This window comes from the organism of the source record quoted next, unplaced genomic scaffold, assembly GCF_019419815.1.
Source record: "Pyrus x bretschneideri cultivar Hongxiangsu unplaced genomic scaffold, Pyrus_bretschneideri_v1 Contig2, whole genome shotgun sequence".
Lineage (NCBI taxonomy): Eukaryota > Viridiplantae > Streptophyta > Magnoliopsida > Rosales > Rosaceae > Pyrus > Pyrus x bretschneideri.
The window spans coordinates 14,361,254-14,379,018 of NW_025999501.1; the positions used below are offsets into that span (position 1 = coordinate 14,361,254).

At 35.8% G+C, this 17,765-nt stretch overlaps 2 protein-coding genes across 2 annotated transcripts; both read right to left on the bottom strand.

The window, feature by feature from the left end:
* Nucleotides 1-10,667: 10,667 nt before the first annotated feature.
* LOC103933549 (zinc finger protein ZAT11-like) lies at nucleotides 10,668-11,431 on the bottom strand. Its single transcript, XM_048583548.1, has one exon. It carries the CDS (start codon nucleotides 11,348-11,350, stop codon nucleotides 10,793-10,795), a length of 558 nt encoding a protein of 185 aa, XP_048439505.1. The 5' UTR covers nucleotides 11,351-11,431; the 3' UTR covers nucleotides 10,668-10,792.
* An 849-nt stretch (nucleotides 11,432-12,280) lies between these two features.
* On the bottom strand, nucleotides 12,281-17,765 carry LOC103933558 (kinesin-like protein KIN-5B; the record flags this gene model as incomplete). The annotated part of the gene is given in 22 exon segments (XM_048582934.1): nucleotides 12,281-12,699; nucleotides 12,800-12,951; nucleotides 13,050-13,159; nucleotides 13,256-13,357; nucleotides 13,584-13,789; nucleotides 13,872-13,955; nucleotides 14,037-14,195; nucleotides 14,272-14,379; nucleotides 14,465-14,626; nucleotides 14,704-14,879; nucleotides 15,120-15,206; nucleotides 15,309-15,420; nucleotides 15,503-15,583; nucleotides 15,657-15,710; nucleotides 15,808-15,884; nucleotides 15,955-16,024; nucleotides 16,107-16,263; nucleotides 16,366-16,463; nucleotides 16,730-16,868; nucleotides 16,955-17,292; nucleotides 17,402-17,557; nucleotides 17,654-17,765. Coding segments are annotated over 22 exon segments (2,923 nt in total), but the record flags the coding sequence as incomplete, so codon positions are not given.

Here is a 17,765-nt window from a genome sequence, read left to right on the forward strand (position 1 = left end):
TTTGATACTTCAATCACAGGGGAAAAAAATTTAAGTTGACCATTTTGTAATCATGGAATTAGGAAAACATATTTGATCAGGTGAGGGTGGTATTATTTCCTATCTCAGTCAAGAAAGATGGCCGCGGTGCTGTGATCGCTTTAGGCCATGCTTGGAGAGGATCATCGATATATGCATGCATATGTTGTCATGGAAAGTGGATTAGTTAATGATTATCAGAAAGCTGCCATAACAACAATTAAAAGGCAACCAAACTGTTGGTTCTGTACTAAACAAGATTAGGGTTAACTGTCCTAATCATGTGGCTCACGAGCCAATAATTATGCACATGGAGTGTCTTCCACAACATTTCTTAACACTAATCTTAATCAATAAATTATCGTTTTGTAGAACAGCCATGGGCCACTTCGAGAACAATCATATCAGAAGTGCTTCTCTGGGCCTCATATGATGCTTTTAGTCTAGAAACTTTTAAATTACAACTTAAATAATCATGCTAGTCCTCAATATAGTACCCTTCAAATGAATGCATTATTTTCACCATGATTTTTAAAACAATATCATCAATATATCATTCGATAAGTTAGTAAGTTACCACCTTAACTATGTGTAATATTATTTGAGGTCCTTAAAAAAATATATTTGTTGTGATAACTAACATTAAAACAAATAATCTTTGGATAATAGTATGGGCACGAAAATAATATTGTCGATGAACATACTTCTGAAGGCAAGCTTTTGGGTTAGCCAAATTGGTGAAGGTATTTACGTGGGTGAGTTAGAATTCCAATAAGTGTATTTCTCTCCTCCTAAGTAACAAAATAAAGATATATATCTCTAAAGGTGTGAAGTCACCGACCAACTTCAAACCATGTGGTTGAACACATTAATATTATACAACAAATATCAACATTAATAAGTTATTACTAATTTAATCCTCCCACTTTGGATTTAAATTACTCAACAGCAGACGTGAATAGTTGCGCAAAGTTCTAATTAAGATGATAGTATAGTAAGGGTAGTACGGATGATTAATTTATTTATAGTTATGCTAATGGACTGGCTTCTTAAGTGGTTAATTATTTATGTACTAATGCATAAGTATCACATTGTTTGTAAGCTAAAATAGATCATTTCTTCGAAATGTCCTTCCAACGACTAGCGCATTAGCGTAGAGATTAACAATTAAACAATTAGATTATGGCGATTCATTGCTTCTTGTGATCAATATTCTTATAATCATTGAGAATGTTCTATTCTTAATTACTATTATGCTGAACACTTTATAAGTTAGAAACATGCATGTTCCTGGCTTGTGTTAATTAACTAGCTAAGCAATGGCGTTCATTCCAAATTGTCTCTTTCTACCATCATAGATCTTTTATGAGCGGTTAATTTTAATCATTGTATTAATTAGAATAGAACTGAGTAGACATGTGAATGAGTTGGGTCGGGTTGGGCTGACCCTAAGAGGTTAAAGCCCAAGCCCCAATTGGCCTCAAAATTTTTAACCCTATAAATTAAATGGCCCGACCCAACCCTATGTAAAATATGTAAGACTGTGACCTAGACCACGACCCTAGAAAATTAGGTCCTATGAGCAGGCTGCCCAGCCAGGCTCAATTTTGGCCCTTTAATCATTTTCATTTAATGTCGTAATGTTATTGAGAATTAAATCTAGGCTCTTAATGTAAAAAATATCAATGTACTTAAAAAAAAAAAAATTACCTTTTGATATAACATATTTGTTTGCTTAATATAGTCAATTAAATTATATAATATTAAAAATTTAATTATTTTAAAGAAATTTCCAATATATTTAAATTACATTGGACAATATAGTGTCGGGCCTAAATCCTGCTCAGGGGCCAGCCTAAGGCCTAAAATACAAGGCCTAGGCCATTCCTAATTAACATTGGGCCGAATAAAGCCCAACCCCGAGACTAGGCAGGACCAGCCCACAACCCAAAAATAGGGTTGGGCTTGAACCAGCCCAACAGGCCTCGACCCTGGCAAGCCTAGAACTGAGCAAACACATGATTCTCATTGTCGTAACATGAATACAAAATTTGGAGGTATGCATCAGTAAATTGGACCACTAAATTATGTCTTTGAGAATAAATATTATATTGATGAGATAAATGACTTATATGAGCTTATAAATAAGTTGTACTACTTCTCATATTCACAATTAGTTTTTTGGTATCAAAATAAGTTGTTTCACGTGTGAAGACCAACAGCCACTTATGTTCTACGTCGTCCCATTTGTGTTGTCTTCACATTTAACTTGAAAATTTAACACACGTTAAAATAAATCTCACATTATTTACAAAATAAATATTGCATGAGCTTAAAAGAAAAATTCATCTTTATCATTCGATCAATGCCCCCATGATTTTGGTGAGAGAAGCTTCAGGTGTTTGGATAATAACAGCTACATAATTATTACTAAAGATTGGACTGATCAGAGGTCATGGCTGACCAATTACGCAAGTGGCTTATCAACTAATTAAAAGCTTTTGCATTGGAGAATGAAATCTTGTTGTGTATAAAGAATAAAAGGGGAACAAATTCTCAAATTAAATCGACAAACTAAATAATGTGTCATCAATAAGAAACAAGCCTTGTTAATTAACACATAATTAATAATCCAATCATCTACAACTACATCATTTGGTTTAAAAAATTTGGTTCCCCTAGCATTACCTGTGCATAAATAAAAGTGGAAGGGTATGCATTGCTAGGGAGATAAAATTTGTATATAAAATTTACAAACTAAATGATGTGTCACTAATAAGAATGAATATGTTCATCAACACTTAAGTAATCATTCAATCATCAACGCCCATATCATTTAGTTTACAAAATTTTGTCTAAAAAAACAACCACGTTAATTGACACTGAAATAATAATTCAATCATCTACAAACATATCATTTGATTTGCAAATTTGATTTAAAAAATTTGGTCTTCCTAGCATTGCCCTAAATAAAATAGTTAAACATTGTTGCTTTGGTCTAGCTAATTGTCTACGTCTATAAGTACAAGTATAGTAGATAATTATGTTGTCTTTGTTACCTTAGTTATGGGGGTTTGAGAAAAAACGAACTCAGAGTATTTATCCACCCATCAAGACATGTGTATTTTACGAATATTTTGTTATAATTATATTATGTAGATTACATATATATTTTGTTTGAAATATGTATGTCAGATTAACAATTTGACAATAATATATCAGACAGTCTAACAGAATAATCGAAACGTAGCACTCATGAGGTGCGTAGGATGTTTTCACGTAAACAAAATCAATACTCGTTCATGAAGAATATATCCGACAATATTCATAAAAAAATAATTAGGGTTGCACGAATTTTTAACTCATAAGTCAAAACTAAGGACAAGGATTGTCTGCCCTCTTATTTACTGTGCTTTTCTGTTTGTGTGGTCACGGTTAAGCCATCTCAATATTTTATATTACTATTCATTTTTGTCTTATTATCTGTATAAAAAAATAATATAAAATGTTGACGTGGCTGAACCGTGATCATACAAAACAAAAAGGCACGGGAGGGCACCGGAAGTAGGAGGGCAGACAATTCTTGTCCCAAAACTAAAGCACGTGCTTGGGATTATCTGATGGGTTGATTCAGATCCAATGGCTGCAAATAGGATTTGATTAGGTCCGTGTACATCTAGTCAAACATAGTTTATGCTCTCAACTTCACCGTTCACATTCATTTCAGCAACCGGATCATTATTTCGGCATGTAAGAGGTGATACATGCATTATTAGCATAAATAATGGTTTCGATAAATATAATTACATATTGGACACAAGAATATGAATTCTCAGCTTCTGAAAATATATATTATTCCACTTATACTAAGCTAAGAAATAGTGGGAGAAACACTACATAATAATACTGTAATAATCACGGCCAAGAATTATCCTAAAGTAACTATCACAAATGCAAAGAGCTTCATGTATTACTAGCTCAACAAACAAAATAATGGAAAAGTAAAAGGCTTGATGAAACATCATTAGAAGCTTGAACCAAAATAATAATAACAATCTAATTAAATAATGAAGTAATACTAAGATATTTAGTCCCTGTACAACTATGATCATATACAAGGGTGGATGGATCCATAATGAACCATGAATATAATCTAATCTAGGTGATGAAAGTGATGTCGTGGTCGTGTGTTCCACAATAACCTAACCTCATAATTGTCACGAAGGAATAGCTTTCGGATCAAATATTGAACGTTGGATTTTAGTCGTATCAACAATGCGTTTGAGCTAATGACGAATATTGTCCCGACCCACAATAATGTTTTGCTGAAGTTCAGAACACTGTTTAATTATGAACATGATGCTTTGTGGATGTTTACAATTGTCTGTAACTATTTGTCCTTTTGTGAAATTCAATCTTGGAGGATGGATTTGATTTTTCGTGGTACATAGAGGACGAGGTGGGACTTGTGATATTTCGGCTTGAGGTACATTTTATTTGGCAATTTTTTAATGTTAAATATGTTAGGGTAACCACATTATATTGGCATTGGAACCACATTACTTTATGGTAGGGTAATGTTTCACAGTTTAATGTGTCTCCCACTTATTTGATAGGACCATTGAGAGACTGTATATGGTTAAACTCTTCGCAACTTATCAATGAATTTAACTCTTTTGGTATGAAATTATGAATAGTTTATCAGTCTTTTGGTGGGGTGGGGATTGGGCCACACGGATTGATATTTTTAATTTCCTGGCGTGAATAGTGGCAGGAATTGATTGCACTTTTTTTTTGGATAAGTGGGTCATTTTCATTACCAAACACAAAGGAACAGTACAAGGTCCGAAGATACAGAAGCATAAACAAACAAAAGAGGACTTGCCAAACTAGCCTAAAGGACTCAACAAACAGTAAAGACCCAAGCCATAAAATACAACAAAAGAAAACCTAGGCTTCCATTGCAGCACCTTCCACCGAGCATCCCTACCAGTACAAACCCTCGCCACCAACCAACCGACGCCTCGTCGCGAGCACCTGTCCGAACATAGCCACACATATGAGAACCAAGAACCAAGAACCAAGTAAAGGAAGCCCGTGAGATTCTGTGAGCAACATTGCCAACAAAGGCAGATAGTGAGAAAGTGGTGGTGTTGAACACCCGAGCCGGTGGGAACATCGGAACTCTACACACCATCTCGAAGTACAACAATAAATCGCGGTTATGAAGCGGCTGCAGATCCGAGCATATATGAGCAAGGAGTAACGCCAATAGGGTATGAAGAAATAGATAGATCGGGAAGGAGAGCATGGGAAAAACAACAAAAAGGATGACAACAGAATAATGAAAGCACAACCACCGACCCCAGCAACAGCTAGGGTCGGTGACATCTGATTTGATTAGAAGTGCAACCCTCACACAAGTGGTGGTGAGAAAGGTCTCTCACAAGAATTGATTGTAACTTTAGTATGGGTTTATGAACACACACTTTTGGCTAATTTGATTCGATGGGGAGATAAACTGGTGGCTCTTTCCATTGTGCAATCAAAGTAGTTGGATATATATTTACTTATGCGGTTTTCTTGATTGCATCTACATCAGGAAAATTCGGTTGATTCTTTTTTATGTGGTGTATCTGCGATATTATCATGCCATGTCTTTCCATGGAGAAGGGATCCACCTTCTTATATTTCTACATCTAAAATCTGACTTGTATCATTGATATATATTTCTTTGATTGAAAGAGTATTCTTCATAGAATACATTACTCAACTAAAAGCCAAGAGAATTTCGAAATGAAGATATTTTTCATTTTGAAAATAAAATTTTAAATAGTGAAATTTTAAATTTAAAAAAAAAAAAACTTTGCCAAACGCTCTATAAAAAAAAATTGATATTGTTTAGTTCTTAAACTCAATTCGTAGTAGAGTCCACTCCTTTCCCAAACTACTGGTGAAAGGGAAAACATAAAGACTACTAATAAAGCAGACCAAGTGAGATTTTATATCCATGTGAATTATGAAATCTATCTTTATGAAAAAATTATGTAATTATTATTCACTAATAAAATAATAGGAGAATCATTGGTGCAAAGTTAGAAAGTTATTATGACCCAACACCATAGATGAAACAATCCAATAAATCCAATTATAACAAGTTCTTATACGATTTCTAGTATACTTAGAATAGATTAAGCCCATAAATATGCAGAAACTCCCTTGGAATTAAGTATCAAAGAAATGGTACTAACTTGTAGAAAAAAAAAAAAAACCCTATTCTTTATTTTGTTGCTCTTTATTAAGTTAAATAAAAAATATAAAAATATGGAAGGAAGATAGATCACTATCCATCACATGCACTACTTCTTTCCTTCTTTACCACACCAATTTTCACGTTGGGTTTTTAATTTAATGCACAAAACGCTTTAAGGCTCCCATGGACAAAATTTTATAGAGAGCTTCTTGTAGTGATCATTCTTTCCTTCACATCACATGAATCCAAAGTGCAAACCATCGCTTTAGTTCATAATTAGAGACCATGAGCAACAAGTTGAAGTGGATTAGTTAATTGAAAAGCTGAAAGAAATTATATTGAAAAGCAACCAATGTTAAGTTAGTATACTAATGGGTAAGTGAGATTTGCCTCTCTTCTCCATATGGTAAAAGGTCCATCAGAATTTAGAACACCGATTTGATAATGATCTCATGATGATTTTCTAGATGATTAGTTTCCTATACATTTGTATTATGAGTTGATGGTCGTAATATTCTAACAACTAACAAAGTGGAGACGATAATGAATGTTTTAATCATAATCCCAATAGATAATTATGCAACCATGGCAGGAAGATCTTTAACTTTAAGCATATAATTATGTTTGAGTACTGCTATGTTCGCTCATATTTGTCATATCTTCTCTCCTATCTTATAACTCCACGCAATAATTTGAGCCCTAGTCACTTCAACTTTATAACTCCAAGCAATAATTTGAGTCCTAGCCACTTCAGCTTTTCATCGTGGATGAACATAAAAGAACAGTTATGGTGGGATTGGGTTTTTTCTCAAGGGACCCAATCACCCAAAGGAAATAAAAGTTGAAGATCTTCCGTTTAGTATAAGGAGAGTGGGGAAATTTAAAACATAGCTCACTGCAAACCCAATGCATGTAACTTCTACGTAATTAGGGGTAAAAGTACCCCCAGCTTAGGGTGCATGGGACCGACAGTAAATTGGTAGGAAAAGATAGGGCACACAGTTTTCTTCTTCCTCGATTTAGTGAGTGAACTGAGTGATCGACGGCCCTATTTACGGCACACAGCTTTCTTCTTCCCCCGATTTAGCCAGTGAACTGAGTGATGGACGTCCCTATTTATCGCCAGAGACTCGTATACTCCATTTACAAGCGGAGTAGCCAACAAGGTAAATAAGGTTCTGTTCGGGTAAGGATTTCCCTCGCATAGCTCCCTAGGGGTTTGGCACTTGGGGTGTAGTCGGGCTTGCACTTGCTGCTTGGTGCGCTGCAAGAAGAGTTCATAGTTAGTTTGAAAGGTGCCTTTGTAGGGGTTTTGGTGTAGGCCTTGAGGCTCGCAATCAAAGCTAACAAGGATCTAGGCATGCCACTGTTATCTCAGTATAACAGATGTTGAATAGGTGTGATTTAAGTTGATTACTTGCACCCTAAGTTACTTAAACTTCTTGTTATCAAAGGATTGTCATAGATGGGTTAAGTCTGCATTAGATTCTTTTTCTTGCCTTGTAAACAAGCTCTTTTAGTTCATAATCTTGTATGTCCAAAATGAAGGGAGTTCAGGGCCCTCTTAACCATTTCCTTGAACATAATTTGTTCTTAATGAAAATAGGTTTATTAAGTTAACCAAATTCGAATGCAAATAACACTCTTAGGTAGAAAACTGTTGGAAATAACTTGAATACATGCTGAAAAGTACATTAAGTGACAAATCTACTAAATAAAAGTACAAACAAAGAGACTCGGGCAAGGTCGAACTTCTTGCAGTCACTTCTCTTTGAGTTTACAGAGTTTGTAAGCTAAAAAGGTTGGATGGTAAATGAGTTTTACACAAGGGAATCGATACTACAACACTTAAGGGAAGGTAGCAGGGCTTTTACACTAGACAAAAGATAGCTCTTCTAAGGGAACTATAGCTAAAAGTACTGAATCTTGACAAGTTTCAGCTTTCTGGGTACGAACTAGCTTGAGAGTAGAGTTTGTATATCTTTTGATTGGTTGGTTGAGTGACCTTATCTTTGATGTCTCTTTCTTCTTTTATAGACAATTTGGCCCTATTACTTTGACTTTGTTCTTGGCCGAGGGCTTTCAGGGGCAGTGAGTCATCTTGTATTTACACCTTCATGTCATTAGAAAGTGCTTTTTGGGCTGGTGGTGATTTGGTCTCTGTCAACTATCACTTCAATTATAAGCACATGGCCTATGCTTTAGTTGAAATGGCTTCAATTTGCTTCAGGCCTCTTGGCTGGGCTTCGGGCAAGTCCCCATTTTGCTGTGACACCCTCGGGCCTTATTATCATTAAGCCCAATGTTAAAAAATAACCCAAACAGGTTCAGTTTGGCTTGTTTCAGTGTGTGACAAGGATTTGAAAAGACTTGTATCAATTCAAACTACTAGTGGTTTTTCAGTACATTAATTAGCTTCACTATTTTACACTAGTTGAATCCGAATGTGTAAGTTTCATGGTAATTAAATAGAGTAGTCAGGCACTTGTTTTAGATCATAATTAGCTCCACAAAGCATCTCCAACAGAGAGATGCAAAAACTATATTTACATCTCATTTATATTTTCGTAAGATGTAAATGTGAGTTCTACTCCAATGGAAGAAATGTACATTTGATATCTATTTAATTTTTTCTCTTTGATTTGTGGGACCCAACATTAAAAAATATTTAAAAAATGTAAATTTCGGTTTTTATTTATATTTTCCGACTAAGATATGTATTTTACATCTCTCTATTTGAGAGTTTTCCGGTCAACAAAAAATGCAAAACACACATTTCAAAGCATTTTGCATCTCCTACATGAGATGCTCTTAACAACTAAAGTTTTGATAAGAGATGCTCTAAGTAAATAAAGTTTTGAGTGTTGCTGCATGAGTTTAGAAAAGTAGGTGAATCATGAGTTTCGAGTTTTATTTTCTTTTCAAATTTTATGAATGTTTGCTCATTGTTTATTTCAATCCAAAATGATTGAGGTCGAGTTTCTTTCAAGTGGGGAGTTTGATGTAGGATAAGTTATGAGTCAAATTTGATGAAGAAAATTTAGAAAAGAGAAGTGATTCAAAATCTGTAAAAATAATAGACATAGGACAAGATAGGTTCATGTTAAAATGACAGATTTAGGAAATAGAAGTCATACGAAATGCTTATATAATAACACTGTAAATGTAGACCAAACATTATGGTAAAAAAATCAGTGCTACACATGAAATGTTCTTCTTGAGCGTGGCTACCATTAAAACAAAATGTTCGAAAGATGCCTTATAAGGCCGAAACATAGGTAGGGAGCCATGAAAAAACTAGCATGTGACATTAATTTTTTTTCAAGAAAAGAAAAATTCATGAACCCATCACTAAGTGTAACAACACAACATTAATTTATATCTTAGAATAAAATGTAATGATTGACCTCTTGCATAAATTTTTTTGAACAAACAAGATTATCTACATTAAGCATCACAAAGAGTTAGTGATAATGTGGTTCAAATTTGTATTTTGGTGAGAATCAAATCTAAAACCTCTCATATAAAAGTGAAGAGAAATGCTGGTAACCTCATGCCTAATTAGTTTTGAATGATGTACAAATAAGAAGGCTAGGGAGGTGGGTAAAAGAGCAAATGTCAAGTTTAATGAGGAGGAAGTAGCCGGTCAAAGCCCAATATAAAACTGGGTGCGTTCTGCCGTCCAAGACGTCTTCTTGGACGGAGAATGAATTCTGCGTTTTCATTATTATTATTATTATTTATTACAAACGATATTGTTATTTAAAGCTAGTAAGCTACGTTAACGGAAGATGAGATTTTGAACATAATATGTAGTGGGTTTAAAAAAAAGCCTTAATCGTCATGACAATTCACCGTTTTCCCACATTTTCATTATTGCGTTTTGCACTTCTTTTTTTAATACGTTCTTGATTGTTTGTAAATTGTTCAATTCACAAGCTAAAAAAAAGTGTAAAGACTTAAAGAAGCCAAATATTGTTGTAAGTGGTGGATTGCTCTAATTGTTAAAAGCCTTCATTTCCAACTTATTGCGTTTTGAGTTTAAATCTTCCTTCCTCTCCTTAGTATGAATTATTGTCGAATATCACATGTAATAAAATACTGTACAATTTTCTGTTTAGAGGAAGGTGGAAGGAAAGCCCACAACGGAAGGCTCATACGAAGGCTTCTTTATATTTCAATGGACCTTTGACCTATCCTTTTCTGGTTCAAGCATGGACTTAGCCCACATATATACACAGAATTCTTCATCGATCAATTTTCTGTTCTTTTTAACATAATTAGATACACTTGAATTATCGGTAAACGAATCAAACGCACCAAAGACAGATTAAACGATCATACTTAGGTACGTAAAATAAAAGACAAGACTTGAAAAAACAAAAGGAGAATTAAGTTAAGAAAATCAAAGTGATAATTCAATTAATAACGTTGATAAAATTAATAATCGAATAAAATTTAGAACTAATGAGAATAATACAATGGTGAGTCCCCATGGTATGTTACAAGTACATCAAATAATTATGATGCAAAAGCATCAACTTTTGGTGCCATCTTCCCAAACAATAACTTCAAGTCATTCTCCAATGGTGTCAAGTTCAAATCCATCTCCAAGCTCATAACTCTTTTACTATTCGACCTTGTTAAGACTGGAATCTTCGACGAAACAACTGAAGGAGCATGAGGAAAACTGACCATGTTCATATTAGAAGCTTTGTGCCTCCTCATATGACCACCCAAGGCTTGTCCCATGCCGAACTTTGATCCACATATCGAGCACTCATGTGTTTTAGCCTTCTTGTTTGTCACCATCAACTTATCGCTTCCTTTTTCAGGTTCATTTTTACGGTCTTCATCATCATGACTCGTCGATGTTCTCAGCCTCTTATGGCTCGCTCTATGGCCGCCGAGAGCTTGGAACGACGCAAACTTCCGGTTGCAAGTCTTGCACTCGAACACATCGTTTGAAGACGAACATGTTTTGGTCTGCATGCCGCATGATAATAGCATTAGACACTTTGCCATGTCCAAACCCTTAATTCCAAACCCTAATTCCTCTCTTGTCATATCTCTCTTCATGTCTAAGCAAAAGCAAAAGCAAACGTGCAAATGTCTCAAAATGTTGAAATGCAAAATGTTGTGAAGGGATGAAGCTCCTCATCCAGTTGTGGTTTTATTTATAGAGGATTTTTCTTCTAGTGTTTGGTTTTTTACTTATCTTAATTGACTCTTCTGCCCTTGTGCCGCGTTAAGGAAACGGGCAAGTGTGGTGGTTTTTTTTGGTTTTTCCTCGTAATCAGAGTTTGAACCTTTTTGTGTGTGTGTATATATATGGTGCACACACGCCAGACACACGCATATATACATATATGTAATATATTATATTATTTTGACCGTGGGAGCGTTGGCCAGTCTTTGGCTTGAAAGCAGGTAAATTGGACCAGTTATACTTGTTGCAGCGAGTCGTCAGCGAAGGGCTATCCGGCTATGTCTATGAAACTCTGAAGGAAGCTGCGAAGCAGCTTCTGAGTACTTCGGATGTTCTAAGAATTGAAGTCAGAAAAGCACTTTTGTTAAAAGCACTGAGATTTACAGAATAATCACCTAAACTAAGCGTCGTACTTAAGAAGGAAGTATGATGCATGGTCCTTACCAAACAAAGTGGCAGAAAAGAATTGGCAAATGAGTTAATAATTCACCTAATATTCTCTGTTTATTTTAAGATAGTAAAATAAAAAAGCGTGGGATGCCTGCCGAATGCAAAGGAAGATGAGAATTTATGACTAAATTGGTTTTCCTTCTTTGATTTTCTTCTCTTACCCATAGATGCAAACAAAACTAACATGAAACAGGGACACTAACGTGGCAGTATTCCTAACCAATCACAAGGCGTGTTATAAAAAATTTATAACACACGGCGTGTTGTTAAGTCTGTGATGCCAAGGTGACAAATTCTAGGTATTTTCGTAAGATGGTTTTCAACATTATTACTTTAATCAGTTAGAGAAGTCGGAGAAACTTGTAGATGTTTTCATTGACGGGAACTACAAAATATTACAACAAGAATTCTTTGTTAGTTTCTAAATATTAAATGAGGCAGAAGACCTTGGCATGCATCGCTCTCTGAATGAGCTGCGTGCACCTGCAGCATAGGACTTTTTCGGAACTCATCAGTTGATGAGCATGTTTCGATGTTTTGAAATGGAACATTATACTGCAGATACTTTGAATTCTTCACTCAGAATTCAGTTGACATCCGCGAAAGGAGTTCTAGGACCTGCGATCTTGATTTCCATTTGGCTCCGTTTTAATTTGTTATCAGATGTACCGTCTTCTTTGACATCGACGGAGCTTCTCATCTCCTCGATAGATTCCAAGCTGGGGACAGCTATGACTGGTTTCTTGGTTGCACCGGCATGCTTATCCACCTGTTTAATCATACCAGCAAGCGATAATATTAGGCATGCAATGAAGTTGGCCGTGTACTATTAATAAATCACATCTTATTCATACTAGGTGACGACATACCAAATAATCTTGTACAAGGCACTTTTCTGCTTGATTTCGTATGGTTGATACACCATCACCATGCTTTTCTTGTGCCGATTTGAGTTGATCCACACACACAGCAGTCACGGAGTCTATTTCCTTCGTCTTTTCATAGTCCAGCATTAGCGAATCTGCAAGTTTTCAAATCACCAGTTAGGCATTGGAAGAGTGGATTATATTGTATAGGGAGTGAAGCACTTAGTTTTTCGCATAAGTAAATTGAAATTACCATTAACGCATGACAATGTGTCGGTGGCTAAAGCATTGAAATCTGAATCCACACGGGAAGATGCAGAAACAAACTTTTCATGTGTAGAATGATTAGCAGAGATATTTTCCCTGTTGAAAGCAAGGAATTGAAATTTGAATAGAGCATTGGAATGGTACAACAAACTATGACTACAAAGTTTGATGTGTGAAAGAACGGAAACTCACTTCACAGTAGATTCGATATTTGCAGCACTGTTCTGATTAAGAGTATTTATGGCTGACTGGGCATTTTCCCACTGTTTGCTAGAGTAACCCACTCTCTCTGAGCTGCACTTACCATGAGAAGGAAAAAGTTATATGGAGTGACAAATTGATAGGGGGAAACCCCTTGCAGCACGTTATGCATGCTCAACGTTGCATAGGGTGCTGCAATATTAGAATCTTGTGCGCTCTCTTTTCCTACACAAACAGAGGATACAATCTTTTTGCACTATATTTTCAGATTTGTTTCAAGGTTAAAAATAAAATTTGAGAAGAAAATGAATAAACTTACCACTCTTGGATGCAGTTTTCCATGATTGCCTGAGATTCAACTGCTGAGAATGTGTCTTTCATAAAATCACATTCCACCTTTCCGAAATATTTGCTCAACTCCTTCCTAGCATCCGTTGCCACTTTTTGCATGTTAAACATTGCCTTTTGCAACCTGGTGTTCTCTTCTTTACTCTTTTCCTGGATGTCGGTTGATGCCTCCGATACCTAATATTTTTTTCCTAAATGTCAATTAACAAAAATACCTACGAACTACTCATTCAAGTGACAAATAAAATCAAATACTTACCATAGAGGCTTTTTTAGATGTCAATGTTCCAATTATTATTGCAATTTTTTCCATAGCCTGTTTTTCCTCTCTAGAAGCTTCTTCCTGTTTCAAAGCAATGAATGTTCATCGGTCATTCTTATACCATCTTATCAAAACACACCTGTAGATTTCGGGTTTACTTACCTTAAACATTTTCTCAAAATTCACCAATTGGTTGACTCGTTGAATTTGGGTTTCTTCAAGATTTCTCATGACTTGACAAGTGCGGTCCTGGAGGTCATCAAAAAAGTTCCCAGTGGCCTTCGAAATTACTTGTGCTGACATCAAGCTTCTTTGCAATCCCTACAGTTTTACTCAAAGATTAAGAACCTCTAATCATTTTCAAGTGCAAATTATAACAAGTATGAATTAAACCTACCTCCTCTTGTTGTTGAGCGGAGAAAGCCAATAGCTGTTTCTGCTCATCAAGAGAGTGCTGAACATCTTGGATGACCTCGTTGGCTTCCTTAACCGCAGTTTCAAGAAACTATAAAGACAAACATTTGTACCACGCTCAGCTAATAAATCAAGAACATTCTATGAATGGTATATGAAACTCTTTGACAAGATACCTTCTCAACAGCCACTGTCTGTGATAACGTCTTAGCATTTATTTGCTCCAGGTCAGATGATGCTTTCTTTTGCAGCATGGCGGCCAGCTCCTTCAAGGCTGTTACTCCAGCACTATATGTCTCTGTTATCTTCTTAATCCTGGATTCCAGCACCTGTGCTGCCTGGTAATAGCAATAGTTTTAATAAACAGATAACTATAGTAAATCTATAGTACATGACATAACCAAGTCTCTCTTACATCACATTTACTCGCAAGGTATGACTGAACATGTTCCTCCATGCATCTTAGTTGATACTGCTGTTGAGAAACAGACCCTAGGATGGTCTTATGCAGGTCTTTCAAACTCCGATCAAGCTGAGAACCAAATGTCATAACCAAGCTCTGATTTTCTGCTTCCATCTTGTCTTTCTTATCTGCAGAAAGAAAAAAGCACTTGACTTGCGTGTAGTTCACGAGAAAGGATTTTGGATGACATGTAAAATAAAACTACAATAATCATCTTTTCTTTTCAAATGTATTCTGTTCAGCCAGAAAAGTAAATAAAACTACAATAATCATTAATCATTTGCCAATTACCAAAAATGCAGGACACAAGTTACTTTTCTGCATGGGGCATGCTTATGACCTTGCATACTGAAGTTCATTAACCATACCTAATTTTTCATAGAGGGAATTCATTTCCTCTGATGCATTCTTCAAATCACTGCGCAACTCCTTTGCCCGTCCAATCAAAAGATTTTCTGATATAAAGACATGCCGCCATTATTTCAAATAAAGAGAGTTTTTCAACAAATATGAGAAAAGAGTTACAAAATTTCTCAATAATATCTCAATTTCCTTACCTGAGAATAGCAATTTGGAGATGATACGCTCCTTCTCTTTCAGGGTGGAGGTGGCTATTTGGTAATCCTCTTGAAGTTCAAGCAGAGCCTTGTTACAGTTATCCAGATTTATCTGAAATAGACAAAATCAAATTCCTGATAAGATGCATAAACTGACAATGAGTTGAGCAATAATGAAGGTATATGATGCAAACCTTGCAGTCCTTGAGCTCACTTTGTAAATCCAGCTTCTGTTCTTGTTCACTGATATAGAGCTCATGAAAACGATCCGCTTGCTGAAAGGAGAAGTGAGTTTGATGACTAAGATAACATGGAAGAATAATTAACTGAGGAGAAAGCAAAATATACCTTTTCTGTGAGGTTGAGGTCATTCTCCAATTGCTCTATTCTCTCGATCCTAGCCTGCAAAGTTTTCACATTTTAAACGATGTACACATTAGTACAAATGCAAAAGGGAACTTTATTCAAACTGTATGTATAGAGCTTAAAGAAGGTCCACCTTTTTTTCAGCTTCATCCTGGACAAATCGTTCATGTGGAATATAAACACCATTCTTTTCCCGTGCCGCTCGGATATCTGCATTCAGCTTTGAACAGGTTAAAATAAAATTAATCACCAAAACAAGGTTATGCAATTGTCATCCAACCTTCTTTCATTCTCTCAATCTCTGAATACAATTCCTTAAGCAGCACAGGCTTTGACATTTTCTGGTTTGCCTGCACGAATAAACTCCATCATCATCATAGAGATCACATAGAACAATACATTTCAAGAAACAAAAGACTGAAAGAGACAAACCTCGGGTTTGTTTTTAATGTTCTTGGCACGATAGGCGTAATCCAGTGTGCTTAGAGTTTCCTCCATGCATGAAGCAGTTGGAGAAATTGTGGCAATGATGCAGGTTTTTGTTTTCCCTCCCAAAGAATCTCTTAAAAGTCTTGTAAGCTTACTGTCCCTGCAAAAAGAGTCGGCACATTAGATTAAACATATAGAAAACAGAAAGAAAGATAGTGAACCACCAACTGTTTAAATAAAGTCTACATATATCAGGAAGTACCTGTAAGGTATATGAGTAGAATGTTCCACTAGTGCATTTATGACGCGGCCCAGCGTGAGCAAGCTCTTATTTATTTCCCCTGCTTCTCTTGCACGTCCCTACAGTTTTAAGCACAAGTTATATCAAACTCTGATATACAATTCAATATTATTGCAAATTCATTTAAAGCTAACTTAGGAGCTTATCATTTCTTTCGATTGTCTTTAAGAAAACACCTGTACTACTAGAACAGCATAAGGAGCCTAACTATGTACAAACGCAATCAAATATACTATCTGGACCCGATTCTGGCTGTATTTCCAATGACTAACAAGATCATGTTTACCCAGACAGCAAGCTTAAGCTCAGAAATTTATTATAGTACCTCTCGTGCACCTGAACGAGATATGTTTTCCGATCCTGCCAGATCCACTAGATTAATTTTGCCACATTTAATTAGCTCCTCATCACCAACTGTTGCTTCTTTTATGTGGACAGTAATGGAAAAGACAGAATGAGAGCGACTGCAAAACAAAGAGAAAGGGAGAAGAGTTAACATGAAGTGGTCCTCTGGAGTCAAATATCTTTTTGGTGACTGAGGAAAACATACCTGCTGCGCTTGTTCATCAGAGTGTCTGCTGTACGCCGTTTGGAAGACCCTCGTTCCAAGAGACTATAAATTTCATTTACGCTATACACATATTCTTCTTCAAGGCCTCTTACTATTACACAACCCTTCCCATCCTCCATCAACGAAATAGATTTCTTTTGCCTGTCGTCTGCAGTTCTTGGATTCTCATCAGGAGCTAGTAAATCAGTTATTTCTTCATTATATATTTCCAAGAACGTTACTTTCACACTATAGTCAGCATCTTGTGCTTCAAGTGTATCAAAAATTTGACGAATAGCCCGTGGAATAACACCAGCCTCAGTAGGCAAATTGCCACTCTACAAGAAACAATATGTGTACATTACGCTTGCCATGAAGAGAGAAGATATCTTATATTGTCAGTCAAAGCAGGTAGATGACAACATAATCAATATATAGATTCTATACCTTATTTCTCATCCCGCCTTCCATTGTATAAGTTTTACCAGTGCCCGTCTGCCCATAAGCGAAGACAGTGCAGTTGAATCCGTCAAGAGCTTCATTAACTATTGGGGAAATGGCCTGCTCATATATGGATTTTTGCTGTGCTTTTGGTCCAAAAACCTAGCAAATTGTAATCAAGAAGAACACTTTTTACATGTTGATCATAAGAGAACGTTATGAAGTAACATTATCAGAAAAGAGACTAAAGAAGCATACCCTGTCAAAAGTGAACAATTTATCGACTTGCTTATTATTTAGACTTTGCATAACAGTGACCTCTCTTTTCTGTTCATTACAGGATACCACCTTCTGGACATTCAACTTTTGC

Excerpts from the sequence above, each read along its gene's own strand:
- LOC103933549 (XM_048583548.1), bottom strand. The coding sequence starts at position 11,350 with ATGAAGAGAGATATGACAAGAGAGGAATTAGGGTTTGGAATTAAGGGT.